Raw genomic sequence first — 22,676 nt, forward strand, 5'->3', positions numbered from 1 at the left:
ATTTTCATTTGCAAAACAATAAACAGCTGAGGTTGTCTAAGGTCAGGGCGGTTCACACCATGCTAGGAGCTGGGGCAGGGCAGATTCACTCATCCTGAGTCCTGTACCATTCTCTTAACATACCACATGCCGCACTTCTCATAAAGAATAGTTTTCATGTTTAAGGGCAGTATCACTGGTAATAATTCCCAGTTTTATGAGTTTGAGTAGTACAAATATAAGTGCATACATTTTACAAATTATTGTGACAAACATTTAAACCTAATCAAGCTTGTTTTACTACTCCACGAGTCATCTTCCTACCTGTTTTTCCCCCATTTTAAAACTACCATTTTAAGATTTCAGTAAGAGATTAGGTAAAGCACTTCAAAATTACAGATATCCCTAGCTTTTCCTAAAATACTGTATTTGTTTCTTTTAAAAATACAAGTGACAGGACTGGGGATTTAGCTCAGCGGCATTGCAGGCAGCCGTGAATTCGATCCCTGGTACCGATAAAAATTTAAAAAATAAAAATACAAGTGACAGGGCCAGAGCTTTAGCTCAGTGGTGTAAGCGCCAGCCTGGCAATTGTGAGGTTGCAAGTTCCATCCCCAGTACCCAAAAATAAATACATACACACACACATAAATACATACATACATACATAAAATAAAAATATAAGTGACAGAATTGTGATAGTCACTTGCTAGTGATTGTTAAGAGAGCATAGGAAAAAGGAAGCTGGCTTCAGATATTCTCTAACCTTTCCCGAATAACATTCTCCAATTTCCTCTCAACTTAGGTCCTAAATTGCCCTTGATCAAAACACTGGTGATCAGCACCATTCATCTGATACGATCCTTTGCAGCCACTCCTGAGCAAGCTGTTCACAGATGGGAGATTTTAGCCTAGGACTCTATTTGCCAAAGGAAATGGCAGCTTCCTTCTTCTCTGGCCTCTGGAAAGGTGGAGTCACAGCCAGACTGAAAGTTCTCTGGGGACTCTGGGATGTGCTGTAATGGGCTGCTTGCATCACTGAAAGCTCTGAAGGTTCCCATCGCTGGCCTAACTTGTTTCTGGGCACAAGCATTGCTGCTGATCCCAGCTGAGAGACACTGAGAGGCATTATCCTGGGTCTCCTTTGAATCGTGGCATCTTTTTTAAAAATTACGTTTGGCTCTTGGATCTCTGGCACACCTCCTTCAGAGACTAAAGACAGCTTTCAAGACATTTTTTGCAATTAAAATATATTTTCAAATTACCTCAGGGTATAGTTCATGAGAAAAGTGATTTAAGGCTTGTTTGATATTATAATGTTTTGTGTTTATCTTCATCTATGAAACAAAATTTTATCAGAAACCTTTATCAAATTTTCAAAATCATTACTGTTATCACCTGAATTATAAAAATATTTACAACAAATTGAAGACTAAAAATCAGAATTCAATTACTTATATCCACGTTTAGCCTTTTTAGAACTTTAAAAAGCATAATTGCCCATTATTATTTTTGTAGTCTCAAATTTCATTTTTCTGAGAAAACATACATTTTTGTGTGAAATTCTACCATTACAGTAGATGAAAAGAAAACATAGTATAATAATATCAGTTATCTATGTATGAATTATTTACAGGAAAAAAGACACGTTAAAAACTACTAGAAGTATGAGACAGAAAACCGTAGATGGAAAATGTGTAAGATCCAAGTAGTAAGATTCATCATCCAAGAGAGACAAAGAGAAACTGAAGCATGACATTGGCATGGCAAGCCTGCGAACACCCAGCCCTGAGCAGACACAGACAAGAGGCCCGAGGAGGGACAGCTCCAAAGGGGTAAGTGAAGTAGGGATACCTGGTATCTGGGCCCACAGACAGAGAAACTTTGCTGGACTGCTGGATAGTTTGTATATAATTCATGAGAGTTAAACAGAACTCTCGATTGGAGGGACTGAGATAGTTATTAATCCCATGGAAAACAAGTTTAATAGCATGTCCAAAACTCACTCTGAAAGTCTCATCTTGTTCTGTTCATCAATCCTTATCTGTTATGTCACACACTTACTAATTTTATTTAGGCCCCTATATTAAAGACCCACCCTAAGCTAGAACCCTAAGAACTCTCAAACATAAGCACCTCGTCTTGGCCTTGAAAACATGACCAAGAGTATGCTGAGATAGTGTGCTTCAAGCTTCGCTTTACCAATAGGGTATTCTGGTGGGGGCTGGCACTCCACAATCTGCTTATCCCAAAAATATAATTATAGTTATTTCGGAACAATAGGATAAAGGAGAAAGAGTGTTTAGAAATTACATAAGAAAGCTAAGTCATTCTGTACTTTAGAAAAAGTCAACACATTTATTTTACTGTCAAGCATTAAATACTCCTAACATTTTTTTCACGACTACAATTCTCCAACTACTACAACAGCAGAGAAACTATTACCAAATAGTCAGAATGCTAAAATATCTAAATGAAGAAAAAAGAGATGTAATAAAATGTTTACATACAGGGAGTATTTACAGAGGAATTTTTATGTTCCTGTTATGAATCTGCTCACTGTTATATTTTTACATTAAATAATACTAAAATTCACATTCAAAATATTTTTGAGATTTAAAACCATTTTATACATTTTCAAAACACACCCTGAAAATTATCTACTACAAGATTATTGAGAAGATTATAATTATTCTTCCAAAGAATACTGAGCATGTCATCTGAGGAACATGCTTGTCCACCCCCCGCCAGACACTGTGTTCCACATTACACTCTGCAGAGCTAAATGATTCAGCAATCTGACCCGGTGTGGAACATCGATGACTCCAGCTATTTTTAGAACTGCTTCCTTCAGAAGAAGCAGCAGAGTGAAGACACGGGTTTCTGCATGAATCAATTCAGAGAAAAGTCATTATAATAAAAGTATGGTTACTCTAATTTTTGTTACAAAAAAAAAGTTACAGTAAAAATACATTGGAGTTATTATTCTTAGAACCACAAATCGATTTTTAACAAATTGTGGAAGAAGTTTGAAAACAGAAAAAAAAAAAAAGTATTTCTTTTCATAAAACAACTTACTAAATTCATTCCAAAATTAATACTTGCTACGGTCACCATTTGCTACAGAACCAGATTATAAGAGGAAGAAAAAAAGAGGACTAAGAGGCACAAGCCATCACATGGGGGATTCTATTCGTCTGCATAAATGCCAATAAAAAATGTTCAGTATCTGCCCTGTCATCCCAGAGTACACATGTGCTTATCCACGTTCTGAACTTCTTCACTACCCATTATGTGAGAATCAGTGCTGGTCACCCAGCCACACCCTACTCTTCTGACCTGTCACAATCTCCCCAAAGAAACATCTGAAGAGCGACTAAAAACCAAATTAGTAAGCAAACACTGATATGCTAATTAGGAAGATTTCTAGTCCTTTTAATCAAGGCAAGCTAGATTTGATAAATTATACATAATTACAGGCCTTTCCTCACTTGGATTCATTGTTTTAATTTGTATCACAAGCATGATCTAAAAGAACCTGGCTTTTATAATATGGAAAAAATATTTATTTAGATAGTTTTTGACATAACTGTCTAAAAAGGCAAAACTCAACTTAAGCTTTGCAGTGTTCTGAATATCCCAGACTACAAACCCTTCATAAAATTCAGTTTAAAAATTTCAGGAAAAAACTGCCAAAACAATTTAGAAAGTAAAATATCTCAGTAAAGAACATCTATATTAAAAACTATTAGAGAAACGAAAGAAATCAAGGCTTGAGAAAAACCAGGCAACATATACAATGAACCTGAGAAATTATAAACAAAAAATCCAGGCAGAACTTTCATAAACAAGTAAGTATGGTCATTATGAAAAACTCAATGGGTAGACTGAAAATTAGACTAAATTAACCAAGAAAAAAGTAAATTCAAAAGTAGAACTAGAAATGCAATAAGAATGCAGAAATACAGTAGAAATTAGAATGAGGGAAATTATAAAAAGATTAAGAAAGAACAAGATGAGAAGGTCAATAATACATCTAGTCAGTCAGTAATTAGTAGAAAAAGGAAATGCAAGTTTCAGCATTTGAAAATATAGATGCAGAATGTTTCCACAATTAATGAAAACTATAAGCTGCAGATTTAGGAAACACAAATATTATGCATGTAATAAAATTATTGCATTTTGTCAAATCTCAGATATCATTTTACAACTACTTTATGCAGTACTTCAAGAACATAAATTTATGGTTGACCTATATTAGAATAATCTGTCAATTAGAATTTTTGTTTTGTTATTAAAGAGCTCTTTTAGATTTACTGAATCATGTATTTTGCCAAATAGCATGCTCATGGATACTAAACGAAAATAATACAAAACAAATGTATTAAACTTCCAAAATATCTCCACATAGAATAAAACTGGAATAGAGTGATAGATTAAAAAGAAAGAACAGAATAGAGGAGCCAGTGGGGTGGTGCCTATAATCCCAGCACTCCAGAGGCTGAGGCAAGAGGATCATTGTAAATTCAAGACCAGCCTGGGCTACAAAGCGAGCCGAAGACCAGCCAGAACTGCATAGCAAGACCCCGTCTCAAAAAAACAACAAACAAATAAACAAACAAACAAATACCCCACCAGAATTTAATGAAGAAAACAAAGTCATTTCAATAACACAAGGATCGGGGCTGGGGATTTAGCTCAGCAGCATAAGTGCCTGACTTGCAAGCAGGCAGTTGTGAATTCGATCCCTGGTACTGATAAAAAAATAAATAAATAACAGACGATCAAGACAACAGACAACCCTATGTAGAAAAATGAACCACGGCCTCCTAACTTATACACAAAGTTAATTAAAAAGAGCAAAATGCAAAGATAAAACTACAAGATCTATAGAAGAAAACATAATAAAATAATAGTCATGACACTGAGATAGACACAGATTTCTCAGGACACAAAGACACTAATGATGAAAGAAAACAAACAAATACCTCATTAAAATTTAAAGCCTTTGCATAACACTTTTAAAAAAGTAAAGACAAAAATAAAACATATACCAAAGGATGTGAACTTAGAACCATGAAAAGTAACTTGATTTTTTATAATATGGGCAATAAAAACGACTGAGATGACAAGATGCTTTAAGAGATGCACATCATTAGTCATCAGATACATAAATTAACCCTAATGAGGACCATAGAAGTGTCAAAATTATAAAATCTGACAGTGTCACTTGTTTCTAATAAATTTAATTTCTAAAAAAATTAACATCTAGTAAATTTAGACCAGCTTTGAAAATTTATGCACGTTTGGCCAATAGCCCAGTAATGATATTTCTAAGTATTTACCTTAGAGAAATGAAGGTTTATATATCAAAACAAAAGACTAGAAAGATACCCAGAATAGCTTTTTTTTTGTAAAACCCAAAAGTTAGAAATAGCCAAGATGCTGAGAATGGAAAAAAGAATCAGCAAACTGTATTTCATATTTCTACAGTGAAATACAGCTCAGCAATTTTTAAAAACTGCACTCAACAGAATGGGAGACGAAGCACACTGAGTGGACAAAGAAGCACACATGCTTTACACAGTTGCAGGCCGCACAGTGGAGTTAGCCAATGAAATCACAGAGCGTGTCTCAAGTGATTTAAACAATGATGCTTTGGCCCAAGACTAACCATACAGTCTGTAGTATATGCGATAAGTCTAGGCATGTGTCAGAGGCCATGTCATCTAGCTCGATGCACAATAATAAGGGAAGTATGGATTAGAAAAGGACCCCAGGGAACTGGGCGATGACAGGAATGTCTTGGATATCTTGACCTGGATGATAGTTACATGAAAGTACTGATAAAAAATCATTAACTGCAGTTAAAATTGTACATTTTGAGAGGATGGGATGTAGCTCGGAGGTATAGCCTCTGCCTAGCATCCTTGAGGCCCTGAGCTCAATGTTCAGTATTGACAAACAAAACAAAGGAAAAGAAATACATTTTACTGCAACTAAATGACACCTCAGTAAAGTACAGAGGAAAAGCCTGCGCATTTAGATTTAAACTTCTGAATCACTTCTTTTTTTGAAACAGAGTCTCTCTGTACAGTTACCTTGAACTCATGGTGACTCTCCTGGCTCAGCCTTCCGAGTGCTGGAATTACAGGAATGCACCACTACACTGAGCTCCTGAATCACTTTTCAACTAACAAGGTCTATGATTTTCAACAATATTATTTTCCATGCCATTAAGAACGCTCATGATGTGGCATAGCATACCTTCAACAGGGTGCCTTATTATCTACAGAATGTTCTTCTAAGCTGATATTCATTCTGCATATTTTGATATTACAAGATAAAGAAACCCACCAACATGAACTGTTTGAACTTTCCTTCGTCTATTCCAGAGGGATTGTTCACCTTCTGCTGCCCTCTGTTACACTGCTTGGCACCTATTGGAACCCCTCTGAATCTATCTCACTAGTACAATACAACCCAGTTTTGTACATGATTATCTTCCTTGTGAAATCCCTTATTCTTAATTAGCAAGAAGAGGTGAAATTGTCATTCTCCTAGTGAAAAAATTTTCTTTCTGTAACATTATACAGCAGTGTCTCCTGAGATCCACGCCATGTTGAACTTAGGACTCTGGGAAGCCCAGCAAGCACCTCCCCTCCCTGGTAAGCGGAGGCAGGGTGGCAGACTGCAGCCCTTCCAGCGGGAGAACCAGCAGTGTCTCCTGAGATCCATGCCATGTTGGAACTTAGGACTCCTGAAAGCCAAACAAGCACCTCTCCCTGGTAAACGGTGGAGGTGGGGCCAACTGCAGCCCTTCCAGAGGGAAAACCAGCAGCAGCTCCTCAGATCTGTGCCATGTTGGAACTGAGGATGCTGTGAAAACAAATGACCATCCTGCCTCCCTGCTAAGCAATAGTAAACCTACTGCTACATGGCCTAGAGTCAAATATCCCACTTCCCCTATCCTCCTTCTCCTCCTCCCCCCACCCCCGCCCATTAGCAAATGGGAACCAGAAATCTGAGCATCTCCTGGGAGGCTGACCAGAGCAAATAAGAGGGATTTCCTTCTTCCATTTCTTTGAAGGCTAATATTTTTATTACTGTTTTGCTCTTTTCTGATTAATGGTACTGCTCTATTCAATATTTTGTTTTGATAAGTTCTATAGTGTTCATATTTCATCTCATTTTGATATATGTGATTGAAAGAACAACTATTATAAAGATAACAAAATATACTGTGATACTTATTACTGTTATCCTGGTAATTGCTGTGAAGTTCTGTAACCAATTTTACTGTACGATCTTAGTTGGCTTTATTCTGACTTGTTCTGTTGTATACTTTCAAAATAAAATTTTAAAAAAATTATATTCATATTTTTGCTACTCCATTCTTTTTTGAATACAAAGCAATGCTTCATTTCAGTACCAAGTTATGGTATAATCTTTTAAATACATTCTGAAATGTGACTAAATTGATAACAGGTATCAAACAACTGAAATGACAATAGCATAAACATATATAACCAAGTTTACATATACTTAGGAATGAAATTGTTGTAGCCTGTCCAATAGTGATTTTAAAATGCTACAGATTATCAAGACACATCCAAATATCCAGAGTTGTTGAAATATGGAAAAAAATGATATCTCAGATGAAATATGATGGTTCTACATCCAAAACATTACAGTGAATTGGAAGACTTCAAAAAAAATCTTATAACCTTCAAATAACCAGAAAAATGTCCCTCTACAAAGCCAAGTATATATACATATATTTATATACACACATCTCAAGAGTGGATATCTTAGGGGCTGGGGATTTAGCTCAGCGGCATAAGTTCCTGCCTTGCAAGCAGGCGGTCGTGAGTTCGATTCCTGGTACCGATAAAAAAGAAAAAGACAAAAAAAAAAAAAAAGAGTGGATATCTTAATGACAATAACAAAAGTTTAAAAACAGTGTGATTTTCAAATATCTGGGAGAACAACTATCAGCCAGGTCAATCATAAATCACTAAAAAGACCAAAAGAAGCACATTTTTCATAAACAAAACCAAGAGCATTGACTATTACCAAAGTTATCTTAAAGGAAATATTTATAAATGATGTGTCATAGGAAAAAAGAAAGACTGAAATTCAGAGAAGAAGGATGGGCCCAAGTAAGTACATGGGTGAATCCAAATAAACACTTAACTGAAAAACAGTAGCAATAAAATGCCTGATTTGGGAGAGAGAAAGATAACTCAGCAACACAAATCTGTAAAATGAGACAGAGCTCCTCTGAATTAAATGATTCTAAGGTACTTATCTGAAAAGAGGGCAGAAATGTGTATCATCTCTATGGTTTAATCAAATTTGTATTTTAAAATATTAAAGCAGCCATGCGTGGTGGTACATGCCTGTAATCCCAGCACTCGGGAGGCTGAGGCAGGAGAATCGTTGCAATCAAGAGGAGCTTGCGCTACAAAGGGAGCTCAAGGCCAGTCTGAGCTGCACAGCAAGATCCAGACTCAAAGAAGACTAAAATAAAATATTAAAAGTAACTATTCAGGTGAATAAAAAAGAATAGAGAGAACGCTATCAACCCAAAATAAGGCACAAGGAAAAAAAAGGCAAGTAAACTATGAAGCATGAAATAATACTGAGATGATAAATCTGAATATATCAGTAATCACAGGTGGTATAACAGAGTAAATTCACTAGCTTAAAGACCGATTCTCTGATTGCATGTTTAAAAAGAAGCCTAAAGATTGAAAGTTGAACGTTTGCTGTCTTGCACTGGAGAGAACTTTCTGCGACAGTCCTGAAGAGGGCGTGAGCTGAATCTGTCTAATCATGAGGAAGCACCACTGAACCACTGTAAGGGATGTGTTACAGAGCCTCAGGCTAGGAGTCCTTGCAAACGTCAGCATAGTGAATATGAAGACTCAGCAACTCTTCCTGATGAAAGAAGGCCAAGGAGGTGTGTTTAACAGCTCAGTGAAACACAGGGTCTTGGATTCTCCCACTATGGAGGACACTACAGGGACAAATGGCAACATCTGAATGGGACTTGCAGATTATTTTTTTTGTCTTTTTTTTTTTTTTAATTAATCGGTACGGGGATTGAACTCAGGGCTGCACATTTGCAAGGCAGGCGCTTATGCCACTGCGCCAAATCCCCAGCAACTTGCAGGTTATTAAACAGGACAACACTGTTCACTTCCTGATTTTGATAATGGAGCAGCATTATATCAGAGAATTCCTTCTTTTTAAAAGGAAACACATTCTGAACAATGTAGTGATAAAGGGGCATCATGTCTACAACTTACTCTTAAATGCTTGACAAAAAGTATAAACTAATAGGAATGAGAGAGCGAGAAGACAAAAGAGAGCGGGTAGAATGAATGTAGCAAAGAGCTACAAAATTGGGGTCACGTTCATTTCATACTATTGTAGTATTTTCTAAAATTATCACAAATTAAAACTGTTAAAAGGTTATTAAGGAATAAAAAAAGACATGCCAGAAAAAAATAACAGAGAGAAGGCTGGTATGCACAGTAGATTAAATAAACGTTTAGGCAATAAGAACTATCAGCATCCTGATTTATCCCAGGTACCTAAAACAGGGCTTGGTCTGTGGCTCAGCTCATGAAATACCTGCTTCATGAAGAAGTCAGTAATAAAGCGATTAACCTATAATAATAAAAGGAATGATTTTGCCAATTTGTATGCATCAAAAGCCATAGCTTCAAAGAACTGAACATACATGAGACAAATATATTATTAACTATAAATATTGATTATATATTAGTAATCTTCAGCAAACCTCAAAAAATCAATTACACATATCCCACCTTCACTGACCCTCACACAATAATTTTTTTTAAAAGAATGTTATAAAAAGAATACTAGATCCATACAATTCAAAGTTGTTTCTCTGGGGGGGCGTGTATGGGGGATCGAACTCACGACCTCGTGCTTGCAAGGCAGGCGCTTACGCCACTAAGCTAAATCCCCAGTCCCTTGAACTTTCTAAATATACTGCTAAATAGCACACAGTGAAAGAAGAAATCATAATGAAACTCAAAACATATTTGAAACTAAATGATAATAAAAATTCAAAACCTGTATGAAGAAACTAAGGTGGTTTTTATAGGGAAATATATACTCTTAAAAACTCATACTAGAAAATTTAAAAGACTGAAAACTAAAGCATCAAATATCCAACATAGGAAAATAGAGGAAACAAGAATGATGAGAACAATATTCGACAAGATTATAGTTTTAAAAAGCATGAAGAGGGGCTAGGGATTAGCTCAATGGCATAAGCGTCTGCCTTGCAAGTGCGTGGTCCTAAGTCTGATCCCCGGTACCAATAAAAAAAATTAATTAATTTTTTAAAAAAACATGGAGAGATTCAACAAAACCACAAGCTGGTTCTTTGAAGGCACTAGTAAAACATACACTACTAATCATGAAAAGCACAGAAAATGCGAAAAGGAACAAGGCAGGCATGATAATAGAGCAGCCAAAACAAAGGCAAACAAAAGAAGAAGCGTGAAAACATCAAAGCAGACATACAGTATTGTTACGGAGTCAACAGTCACAACTATCCAGTCTGTTTTACAGAAAACTTCTAAATACCCAAGGATTGGCTAGTCTTTATCTAATATAAATTGTGTTTTATGCCAAGTTGGAAATCTAAATGGAAAATGAGAGATTATAAAAATATGAGGCAATTACCAATTTACTCTAGGAGACTCATGTAGCACTGATATCAGGAGAAAAAGAAGAAGAGAAATCATAAGACAAGGTCACTTATTATCATAGATGTGATATTCCTAGCAAAATATTACCATAAATCATCCAGGAGTATATATATAATATAGTCCATGATATATGACCAGAATGCTAGAGTGACTTAAAAATCTTGAAAAATAATTTACAAATAGATTAAACAAGAAAAGAATCTGTGATTAATCTAGATGCACAGAAAAATATCTTACTAAAATCCAGCAATCATTCATAATATAATCTCCAAAGAAACCAAAAGTAGGCAATAATTTCTTCAGACTGATAAAACACACTCAGTGAACGCAGCTGGTGATGCATTTCTGTTAAAACCGCACAGAAGACGCGAATGTCCACTTGCACTTCTCTTCTCAGCTTTAGACTTGAGGCTCTTTCAGCTCAGTCAAGCCAGAAAGACAATGAAATGGTTTTGGTGTATTCAGGCTGCAATAACAAAATACCTTAGACTGGGTAATTTATAAACAACAGAAATCCGGTGCTCATAGTTATGGAGGTTGGGAAGACCAAAATCAAGGTGTCATCACACTGGAGAGCCTAGAGAGGGGGTACATCTCCGAGGTGGCACCTTCTATTGCTCTCAGGTAGAAGAAGGAGCAACAAGCTTCTGCAGGCCTCCATAAAAGCACCAGTCCCATTTACTCAGTCACCTTTAAGGGCCACCTCCTAATATCACTGCAGTAGTAATTAGGTTTCAACGTATGAACTTATAGGGGATTCAGATATTCAAAAACATAGCAAAAATACCAAATGTTAGACAAAATCTTATTATTTGCAAAAAGAAAAAAAAGGAACTGTCTAACAGAAAACCTGGGAGAACTTAAAATGAGGTTGTTAGACATAAGATCAACGAACCACAGTTATTTCCATATATTAGTAATAGTAAGAAATCTATTTTTTACCAAAAACTTTAGAATAATAAAAAGTATAGGGGCTGGGGATTTAGCTCAGCAGCATAAGCACCTGCCTTGCAAGTGCATAGTAGTGAGTTCGATTACCGGTACCGATAAAAAAAAAAAAAAAAAAAAAAAAAAAAGGTATATCTTTTGGAAGAAATCTCACAAGTATATAAGCTATTTATGGAGAAAAGTATAAAATGATTAAATGAGCCAATATCAGAAAAATGTCAGCTGGGTGTGGTGGCGCATGCCTGTAATCTCAGCACTTGGGAGGCTAACGCAGGAGGATTACTGCGGTTTTGAGACGAGCCTGGGCTACAAAGCAGGTACAAGCCTGGCCTGAACTGTATAGTGAGACCCTGTCTCAAAAAGATCCAAAAAAAAAAAAAAAAAAAAAGAAAGAAAGAAAGGAAAAAAAAAAAGCAAGCAAGATAGAAAAATGTCAATATTCTTCACAAAGAAGTTCCAATTAAATAGGAAAGTAACGCTTTCATCACAGTTAACATGCTATTTGTAGATCGAATATGGAAAACATAAAGTCAAACTGATGTTTTTAAGGGGAGGCAGGGGAAAAAAGAGAAAGGGAGAAGGAGAATTGGAGGTGAGGAGGAAAGAAAGAGAAAGAGGCAAGAGAAAAAGAAAAGGAAAAGGAAACAGGAAGAGAAAAGGGAAAGGGAAGGTTGGGAAGCTCAAACTACTACCATCTAAGACATAACAGAAGGACACCCTTGCTGAGATGTGTTACATAGCAGAAATAAAGCTGGCTTGAAGGGAGGAGAAGTAATTGGGAAAAATACAGAAATCAAAATACATCATGTAGAGGTACAACTCCTTATGAGGCCTAAGATCATTATGTACATCTAAAGTATATCAATAAATTTAGTTACATATATAGAAAAGACAAATTACCTAAATTTTTTTTTTGTCTTTCTCATTTTAATCGGTACTGGGGATCGAACTCACGACTGCCGGCTTGCAAGGCAGGCGCTTATGCCACTGAGCTAAATCCCCAGCCCCAAATTACCTAAATGTAAAAAATCTTTTAACTCTCATTAGACAGTATAGAGAAATGTCCACACAATACAGGGTAGCATTTTTCATATAAAAAGTAGGAATAATAAAGAACATTATTGATAATTTTAATTTTTGTTCATAGCAAAAGGAATACTACAGATCAATAGAAAAAGAGGAAAAACCCTCCTGTAAAAGTGGGCACAGGATAAGGCTATTCACAGGAGAGGTATCTCAATATCAAAATAGAAGAAAGTAAAGATCAGTCTCACTAGAAAATTAAAATTAAAATCTCAAAGTAATAAAGTTCCAGTTTGAAGACTGGTGAAAGTAAAAGACCTGCCACTATCAAGTGGCAACACGAATAGGAAGCCACAGAACTTTCTGGTATCTTGTTAGAAACATCACTTGGGGTAGCCTCAGAAACACGCGGTGCCATCTGCTAAAGTGGATGACGTACATAATTCTGCCACTTGGTGATGTTTTGCCTAAGTATCTGCTGATATACAGTGTTTTCCAAGTACATACTATAAGCAGTTTCTCATTGGTCAAGAAATCACTCGGTTGAGGCTGACATTTTTGAGGCCAAATATATTTTAATGTGAAAGAATAGAATAGGATATGCTGGAACAGATAGAGGGCAAGCTAGGTCTATTTTCATGAAATGCTCTCTTCCATTGTTTATTATGTAACCATATAAATATATATGTAATAATTATGTTTCAGTGCAGATTCTGTTACAGTAGATTATGACCAAAAACTTCTGAAAGCACGTCCCTTAGAGAAACTGTTACATACAAGTACACAAAAAAGTATAAAAATGTCATCTGGGCCACTGTATAGTAACAAAAAATTGGAAATAATATGTCTGTCAAAGAAATTTAAAAGAATGTTTAATCAGAGACTTCCAGAAGAACATGGCAGATAGATAGCAGCGGCTATGGAGGCTCTCTGAGATACTCCACTTAAAATCCAGGAATGGTGCAGGGTGAGAAGTCCTAAGCAAGGGGAGATACACCCTGCCGACCCAGGAATGAACTAAGCTAAGAGAAACCAACTGGAAATCCAATCCTGGTACTATAACAGGAACAGATAAAATCTCAGCGCGAAAGCTAGAACCCGCGCCACTGGAAGCTGTGATTTGAATTTCCTGCTGCCACTGCTGCGTCCAATCTGCAGGGCAGGGAGAGATGCGCGAAAGCTCTGAGAGCGGGAATCTGTGAACGGAGTTGAGAGCGGGACTAGCAGGGAGCCCTACATCAACTTGTGTTGAGTGAGCGGAACGGGGACCCTTTCATAGAGTAGGAGGCTCCAGCAAAGGACATACTGGGACTGGGCAGACTCGCCACAACAGGGTGCGGCAGTGACATTAGTTGCATATTCCCCTCTCAAGCGGAATTAGTGGGGAGTGCCTGGCCTGCATGATGCTGCTAAGACCCAGTAGGCTAGCCCAAACCAGGTCCCAGCGGCTTGAGGTACACCCTAGCAGTGAAGCCTTTGGTAGGTTGACCTGGAGGGGCGGGCCCAGCAGAGGCTTCCCAGGTCTGTGTCTCCCTAGTACACTGCAGTGGGCAGGAACACCTAGCCGGTGCAATTCAAACAAACTGTAACCGAAAAAGAGAAAAAAATTGGGCCTCCTACATTCGCTTGTATGGAAGGAACAAAAAGTATGGAAAGAGGAAGCAACAAGAAAGCGTCCTCAATCCCCAATCCTGAGAACAATCATCCAGGAAAGGGAAATGCAAAGGAAGACAGAAAACATGCAATATCAGACATGGCACCAATAGACATAAAGCGATATCTCCAGAGCCTCATAGACGAGTTTAAAAATGAAGTATTGAAATAAAGCAAGATATAAGTAGAATAGTTAGAGAAATGCTAAGCACCGCCCAAGAAAAAACAGATAGTGGAATGGAAGAACAGAAAAAAAGGGGAGAATTGTTTGATGGAGAAAATAGAGAAAACATAGAATATGTGAAGCAGGTTCAAAGAGACTACCAGAAAACTAAAAACTCTATCGAAAGCTGGCATAACAGCTTGAAAGAAACTAAGGACAGATATCTGAATTGGAGGGCAGATTTGTAATATGGGAGCATGAAATGAAAACTTCTTAAAATAACAAGAAAACAAACAGCAATAATACAAAGGCTAGAAGATGATAAGAGGATCTATAACTTAAGAATTAAGAACATAAAAGAAGAAGTAGGGACACAAACAAATGGACTACAAAAGCTATTCATACAAATAATAAAAAAAAATTTCCCTAATTTAGCAAAAGGTAAAGATACTCAGTTGTATGAAGCATACAGGACCCCAGCCACCTACAACCCAAATAGAGCTACACCCAGGCATATAATAATTAAAATTCCAGAAATCCAATATAAGAACAGAATACTAAAAGCCATCAGAGACAAGAAACAGATCCCTTACAAGAGAACACCCATCAGAATTACAGCAGACTTCTCGGCACAAACCATCAAATCACGAAGAGCGTGGGGGGAAATAATTCAAGCTTTGAAAGATAATAACCTCCAGCCAAGATTGATATATCCTGTACAAATGCCCCTAGAAATTGATGGAAAAACAAGGTGCTTCCAGGATAAAGAAGAACTAGGGAATTTGCAACCACCAATTCAACTCTACAGAGAATACTGCAGGATATTCTAAAAAAGGAAAATACCAAGACTTCAGAAACAGTGGCAGAGAGGCTACAATGAATGGAGCAGAAAGCAAAATGAAGAAGACAAACTGATAGCAAACGACAGAAAAAGAGCTCAACAGAAATGAGGCAGAGAAGACTGGATGGTAGGAACAGCTATTTTGGAGAAAACAAGACATCATAATAGCTAGTGCTGATTTAGTATCATCTTGCTTTGAAGTCCCATCAAGCTTTTATTCTTCTGTCTCCATCGGTCTTAACAGGTTGTATCTTATTGTATTTTATTATATGTGATAATATAAGCAAAAACTTTTATAGACAAGGAGATTATACAGAAACCACTGTACATTTTCTGATAGTTGGTTCTAAATATCCTGTAATACTGTCATTCCCTTGAATGGTTTTACATTGTCTTAATATGTTTGGTGCTACAGTATACGTAGTTATACTCAAAGATTTCAAGGAAAGAGACACTAATGGTAATTACTTTTATATCAGGATATCTTGTGGAAACACTATTTTGCTTAAATGGTTATGCTTTGACCTGCGCTGATTTGTTATTATACCCTCTTTTATCTCAGTTTCCTTTTTTAAAATTATTTACTTTTTTATTTTTATCTTTTAATTAAGGGAAAAATAAAAAATAGCAGGATACATTATAGTAACCACTTTGATTTCCTATTAACTTGAATTGAAACCCTGTATAGTCCTCACCATCTTGCTTTGACTGATTTTCCTCTATTCTGCTTTGCTTGATAGTACCCAGTTCGAAAGTATAGGCAACAACTGTAAAGACAGTAAGATTCATTATGACGCCCATTCCGGTTGACTGTTATCTTCTTCTAAAGTGCTGTAATGTCTCCAATGTTCTGGTTTTATTCTTTACTGTTTTGTTCAATTTTATTATAACTGATGATATAGGCAATTCTTTTTAAGATAGCAAGAGGCAGTATGGTAACCATTGTTGATCACCTCGTATATTATGTATTATGTTCATCCTTTTGATTTGACTGACTCTGTTCTGTTATGTCACATTTGGTTTTACTCTCTTCAAAAAAAAAAAAAAGTAATAAGAACTGTGGGAGTAATAAAACCCAAAATGTGTAATTGTCATTGTACAAAAGAAAGGAAAAGAAAGTGCTCTAAAGAATATAACTGCATATATATTTAAGTGTATAAGATAGATAGGTAACCATATTACTGAGTTTTGTTGGATCATTGAACAAAACTGTTTCCAGTCTCACTGTTTGAAAGTCCACTTTATATGCTTTAATTTTGTAACTTGAACAACTATTTCTAAGATAACAATATGTAATCTATTAACTAGTGATTTCCTATTGTTTATTTTTTCTGAAATTCTGTATAACTTGTACCCTTTTTCTGTTTTTCTTTTTCTCCATAATAAAAAAAAAGAATGTTTAATCATAAAATGGAATACTATATAACAATGATTTTTTTTTTTGAGTCAAGGTCTCACTACATGGTTCAGGCTGGTCTTGAACTCACTTTGTAGCCCAGACCGGCCTCAAACTTGAGGCAATCCTGCTGCCACAGACTCCCAAGTGCTGAGATTACAGGCCTGTGCCACGACAATTATTGAATTAGAGCTATAGTTATAAAGTGGAGTAAATTTGAAAGCATAATGTTAATAAAAGCAAAATACAAAAGTTATAGGCAGTATAACATTTACAGAACATTTAAAAACACATAAACAATTACTACGTAAAAAAATCTAGGAAACAAAAATACATTATATGGGAATACTTAGTTCAGATTCATGGTTTCCTCTGCAAAGAAGGGAGGAAATGTAATGGAGAAAGGGTTCCACAAAAGGCTTCAACTATATTTGAAGAGTTTTTATTTATTAAGTTGATTGATGGATATATAAATGTTGGAAAATTATTTCCTGTTCTTTGTCTGAAATATTCCACGAGTTTTAAAAAGGGAAAAACAATAAACTAAAAAGATATTTAGCTTGACATTTATGAAATTTCCAAGATACAGACTGTCAAACAAATAAATAAACCTTTCTACAACAGAAATATCAGAGGAGGCTTCAGTTTAAGACATAAGCAGGAAATGCATTTGCTTCACATTCTTCCAAGATTCAATGGATAAAGCAGTAGAATTTTATGCAGTGAGTAAGTTCATGCAAGTTGTGGAAACAAGAGAGTTGCCACTGACAGATGCCGTTTCTGACGGGGGGCAGGAAGGCGGGACACTGATGGGAGGTCACTGGAGAGGACCGGAGCCTCAGAGAGCACCACAGCTGCGCAGCCCCTAGGTGAAAGCGTTTCTGAAAGGGTGGAGGCGCAGTCCACACTCTGAGTCCCTCCAGCCCACACAGAGGAGGCGGGAACTGCGGGTGACCGTGCACCTCAGGGAGGTGTGCAATGAAAAATCTGCTCCTCAACAGCTACTCCTGCAGTACCCACCACAGTCCCTCCGACTCCTGTCACATGAAGCATGCACACAGCGTTGGCTAAAGGAACCTCCAGCCGGAACCTCGGAGCCTCGGGACCGTTACTCAAACATCACGGAGTGAGAGAAAGCAGGGTGCGAGGTGGGTGCTTTACCGGGGTGATACCAATAGCTGCAGCAGCAGACTCAGATCGGGGAAGGAATGGCAGCTGCACATGCACAAAAGAAGCTGAGGTCCTTTTGTCCCCTAAAGTAAAATATCTCCTACTGTGGCAATTCTGGTGTAACCCTGCCTTTCCTCTCACCTCATCCTTAAAGGAAAGTCCAGTGTGGCAGTCAACAAGTTACATACACTAGTAGTCATTTTAGAGAGTGGTCTGAGGGTTAACAAGACCTATTCAACTGTGCAGAATACCCTGCAGTTACTTAACCTGGTCCTTCATTTAAAGATTACCAGCTACTGAAGAAAATCAAAACCAAGAAAGAAAAAAAAATAGCCAAAAGAATAAGTGCGATAACTGACACTGGACAAAAGACACGCAGAAATCTTTAGATTGAAAAGCCTTTGGGATCTTTTTTTTTTTTTTTGACGCCTGGGATCGAACTCAGGACCTCGCATTTGCCAAGCAGACCACCTATGCCACTGAGCTAAACCCTGGGCCCTTTGGATCTTTCAAGTAAAAAATTTTTGAAAAAGAAACTTAAGAGTTGGAAGAAATTTCGTTTATATGTATATTCACATTTTCCTAAAAATAATTTATACTAGACTTATTATGATAAATATATTTGTGAGCCCTAACAATTTTTAACTTAAAATGAATACAACTTTCCTTTTTATAAGTTTTACTGCTGCCGAAGATGTAATAGTAGTGATTTGAGACACTAAATGAGAAATTGAGCAAGCAATTTCCTGGATATGCATTATGTACTTGCCGAATGAAAGCCAAAAGACAGGCAGGAATACGCTAGGGCCAACAGATTTCTGTTCCCCAAGCTGCCAAAGCTTTCTAGCTTCTTGCCAGATCCGGTGTCCTGATGACAGATAAGTCCTGATTGAGCAGTTTCTGGAGATTCAGCAACCCCAGAGATTAACCCAATCTATGGTTTTTTAAGTAAATAGTCCAGTTCCAGTATTTATATCCAGGCTGGGCAGAGCTTGACACAATTTAGAAATTCTGCAATAAATTCATGTCTTGGAGAAGGTTCTGAAATTACCCTTAATGTCCTAAAAGATGCACCATTTAAACTGCCTTAGATTTTCCAGAAAAACTTCAAAATGAAACCAGTCTGCACAAAGAGGCCTGGAGCTAAGGCATCAACTGCCCCCAGGCTTTTCAAATGTATCACCTGTGGCATACTTAACTGAGAATGTGGTGTTTTGCAAGAGTTAAGTTAGATGTGCCTTTAAAAATGTTTAAATGATACAAGAGAGAGCCTAATGCTACTTTCTTATAGGGTTTAAACAAAGGAAACTTGAGATAAGAACAACTCATGTTTTATAAGTAGAAGTCCTCCTGGCCTGTATCATACCCTAGAGCTGAACAGCTTGATTTCTAGAGCTCTCCACATATGCACAAATACAACGTACCTTAGCGTCATCCCCTGTTTAGTTACAGACTTCCAAATCCTGCAAAGCCATCCATCTAATTCAAGGTTACCTAAGATCCAGAGGTTTTTGTCAGGAGTCTTGCCTCCATGATCTAACTTTTTTTTTTCCTGCTCTTATGCTAGTTCTGTATAACCTTTATGTCTTTTCTCAATCAACAAGCCAAAAGAGATCTTCAAGACAATTTAGCCCAGTGCCTGCCTTCATTTTAGAAAAGATTCAACAAAGATCCAGAGAATTAAAGTGATCTACTTGAGGTTGCACAGTGAATTAGAGGTCAAAATGAGATCAAAATTAGGCCTCTGGTCCTCTAAGCTATTGATACTCTTTCTACTATACCAAGTTGCCGCTCTGAAAACTGCCAAGGATGTGATAACAAGCATCTTCATAGCGCTCTGTGGCTCCTCTCAGTACCTTCTTCTTCTTGGTGCAACAGATCCTCAGTGTTCATTCACCAATAACTTTTCTTTCTAATTCTATTCCTATGACAAAACTGGAGAGGATTCAGTATTCATTCGTAATACCTGATTCATTCAGTGGTAACATTTCTATTCTGTTTCTATTACATTTATCCATTAAGATGCAAAATACCTTAATATTCCCCAAAGCACCATATTATAATCCTTAGTAAAAATAACCACAGTTTAAATTCAGAAAACTAAATAATGCTAGATTCTGACTTTGCACAAACCAGTACTATAACATTTGTATCGCTTCTTTAAAACCAGAAAGTAGATATTGATTCCACTGAGTACTCACCACAAAAGCGATTTGATTGTGTCGTAGGTTAAGTTCAGTTAGTGAATCCAGCCCAGTAAGATTATCAACATGACTTAAAAGGTTTCTGGCAAGATTTAAAACTCTCAAATCGCACAAATGATTGACATTTTCAATTTTGGTAATCTGTTAAAAAAAAATAGAGGAGAATGATTAGCATACCTCATTTATGCATATTATTAAAAAACCTAAAAATAAAATATCAAATCTAGTAATAAATTTATATGAAGACATTTAAAATCTATTTCCAATTTCCTATTATTGGATAATATGAAGGTATTTAGTTTACCACAATTAACTAAAGATCATAATTTACAATTTACCTACAGTAAATATTTGATGTAAAGTTCATCAAAAAAATAATGAGTGCATTGTTTGGGGAAGCTGTAAGTGTCCAACAGTGTGAGGGGCTATGAAGGCTGCTGACTCCTTTCCAAAAACAAACTCACTAGGAGCTCAGAGCACGAGTGCACCATGCTTGACAAAAGCAAGCCTGCCCTCTAAGGGAACAGGCAGGAAAAGAACAAAACCAGTCTCCCTTTGCTAACTGTTTACACTGCAGGATCCTGACAGCAGTCAAGAGCCTGAACAGAAAAATTCAAAGAACTAGGATTCTCAGTGGAATGTAAAGGCAGCTGTTTTAAAATAGAAATGCTTAAAGGAAGAGATGCATACTGCTTTCTCAGGGGCAATATGGTGGTCAGTGTTTGGAAATAGGACATATACCTGTGAACTGTAAAGATAGAGCTGGGATCTCAATTGCTGAGAAGGAACAAAAGAATAGAAAAGGTGGTCTGGGTGCATCATGGAAAGTGGTATGTCTCCACCCACTGCAGTCTCAACATGGCAGAAGTGGAAGACTTTGCTTTGAGGAGAAAGCTGGAGAGCACCATGTTCCAGAATGCTGGTGGCAGCTATACCAGGTTCCAGAATGACGACAGCATAGAGAATTTGTTTTTTACAGTAAAGTTCAGGGTGCTCAGTGATCCCACGCACTCGACCCCTACAGACAAGAGAAAAAAGCCTGGCTACTGCTTCTGCTGGTAGCAGACCTCTGCATCATCCATGTGGTGCTGGCTTTAGGTGCTGGCTTTAGACTAGCCCTGAGATCACAAAGGCTTCCATCCCAATTTCACAAGGCCTGGGAGGCCAGGCAATGTGCCTTTCAGAGGGCAGTGTGTTAAGCTGTGAGTGTGAAACCAAAGGTATAACAGAGAACCCAGAAAAGTTGGAAAAGCCAGGAGTGTGGATCATCTAAGGAAATCTGCACGGAGGGAGCAAAGCCAGCCCAAGAGAGAAGCCGCCATGGGAGCTACAACCTCTAGAAGTGCCATGGGGGTGGAGTCACTCAAGCCTTTTGAAACTCACAGCCAAATTGCTTCAGATGCTGAATGTGGAACTCCAAGACTTAATGGTGGTCCTGCTGGATTTTGGACTTCCTTTGGTCCCAATCTTTTGTATTCCCCTGTTGGTAACTTTTGGAATGGTAATGTTTATGTTGGACCACTGAATGTTGGAAATGTTTCACTTTCTTTTCTTTTATATAGGGGCTTGCAGCTAAGAGTTTGCCTTATGTCTTGAAGGAGACTTGGGACTTGGACTTTTCAGCAATGCTGAAACTGTTAGAACTTTGGCAACTCTTTGAGATGGACTAAATGTCTTTTGCATAAAGGAATGTGTATGAGTCTTTGGGGGGCCAGCGGTGGGATGTTATGGTTTGAGTCAAGATATCCCTTCCAAGCCTCATGCAATCATGGCAGGCAGGCCTTTCAAAGATGAATGAGTCTAGCATTTGTGGTTGCTTCATTGTGTAGTGCTGGTATTAGTGGTGAGTGCTACATCTGCTCAGGGACAGGTAGCCAGCATATAGTATAAGGGAGGCAAGAAGGCCTGCTTTTTCCCTTTTGACCCTTTTGCTCTGGTCGCTTCTGGTATCTGCTACAGCTGCCATGAACATAAACAGTTCCCCTTCAGCCACACCACCCTGCCTTGGAACCAGCTGAGTATAGGTTGAAATCTCCATAAACAGTAAGCAAATATACTTTTCCTCCCTTCATTTTGAGTGTCAGGTATTTTGTTTCAACAAAGAGAAAAAAGTAACCAAGACAGGGTGATAGAAGATAAGAGCATTTCTGATTGATGTATCACACAGCAAGAAGAAAAGATGATGAGAATGTTAGTAAGGAAAGCAAAAATATGAGTCACATTATTGAGAGGGAAAGAGACCCAAGATAGAACACAGAGCTTCTTAATATATCTAGGAAAGCTGAACATTCTAGAGTAACCCAAGGTGCACTGCCTGGATAAAGTGAAGATTTCTACCTAGTCATATGGAAAGGACAGCTGTTTGCTTTCCGATAAGTAACCATAGGAAAGACCCGTTGTCCCTTAACAAGAGACACTGAAAGAGGGGAGTCTTTTGAAGCACATCTGAGTTGCCTTGAAGCATCTTGAAGAGAACAAATTCCGATAGAATACAAAGTCTAGACCAGAACTGAGAGTCAACCTCCCCAATTCTGTATTCTCCCCT

At 37.4% G+C, this 22,676-nt stretch overlaps 1 protein-coding gene across 5 annotated transcripts in view; it reads right to left on the reverse strand.

Annotated features, from left to right (window-relative positions):
- The window catches only part of Lrrc49 (leucine rich repeat containing 49), a 136,366-nt gene that overhangs the window by 88,217 nt on the left and 25,473 nt on the right, over positions 1 to 22,676 (reverse strand). For all 5 annotated transcript variants that reach the window (XM_063246803.1, XM_003477639.5, XM_023560643.2 and 2 more), the window contains one exon: positions 20,129 to 20,272. In XM_063246803.1, the coding sequence (XP_063102873.1) occupies positions 20,129 to 20,272 (144 nt within the window). The remainder of the gene's footprint in view (positions 1 to 20,128; positions 20,273 to 22,676) is intronic.

The sequence above is a fragment of the Cavia porcellus genome, unplaced genomic scaffold, assembly GCF_034190915.1.
Source record: "Cavia porcellus strain 051 isolate PalLab524CR breed Dunkin Hartley unplaced genomic scaffold, mCavPor4.1 scaffold_4, whole genome shotgun sequence".
Taxonomy (NCBI): Eukaryota; Metazoa; Chordata; class Mammalia; order Rodentia; family Caviidae; genus Cavia; species Cavia porcellus.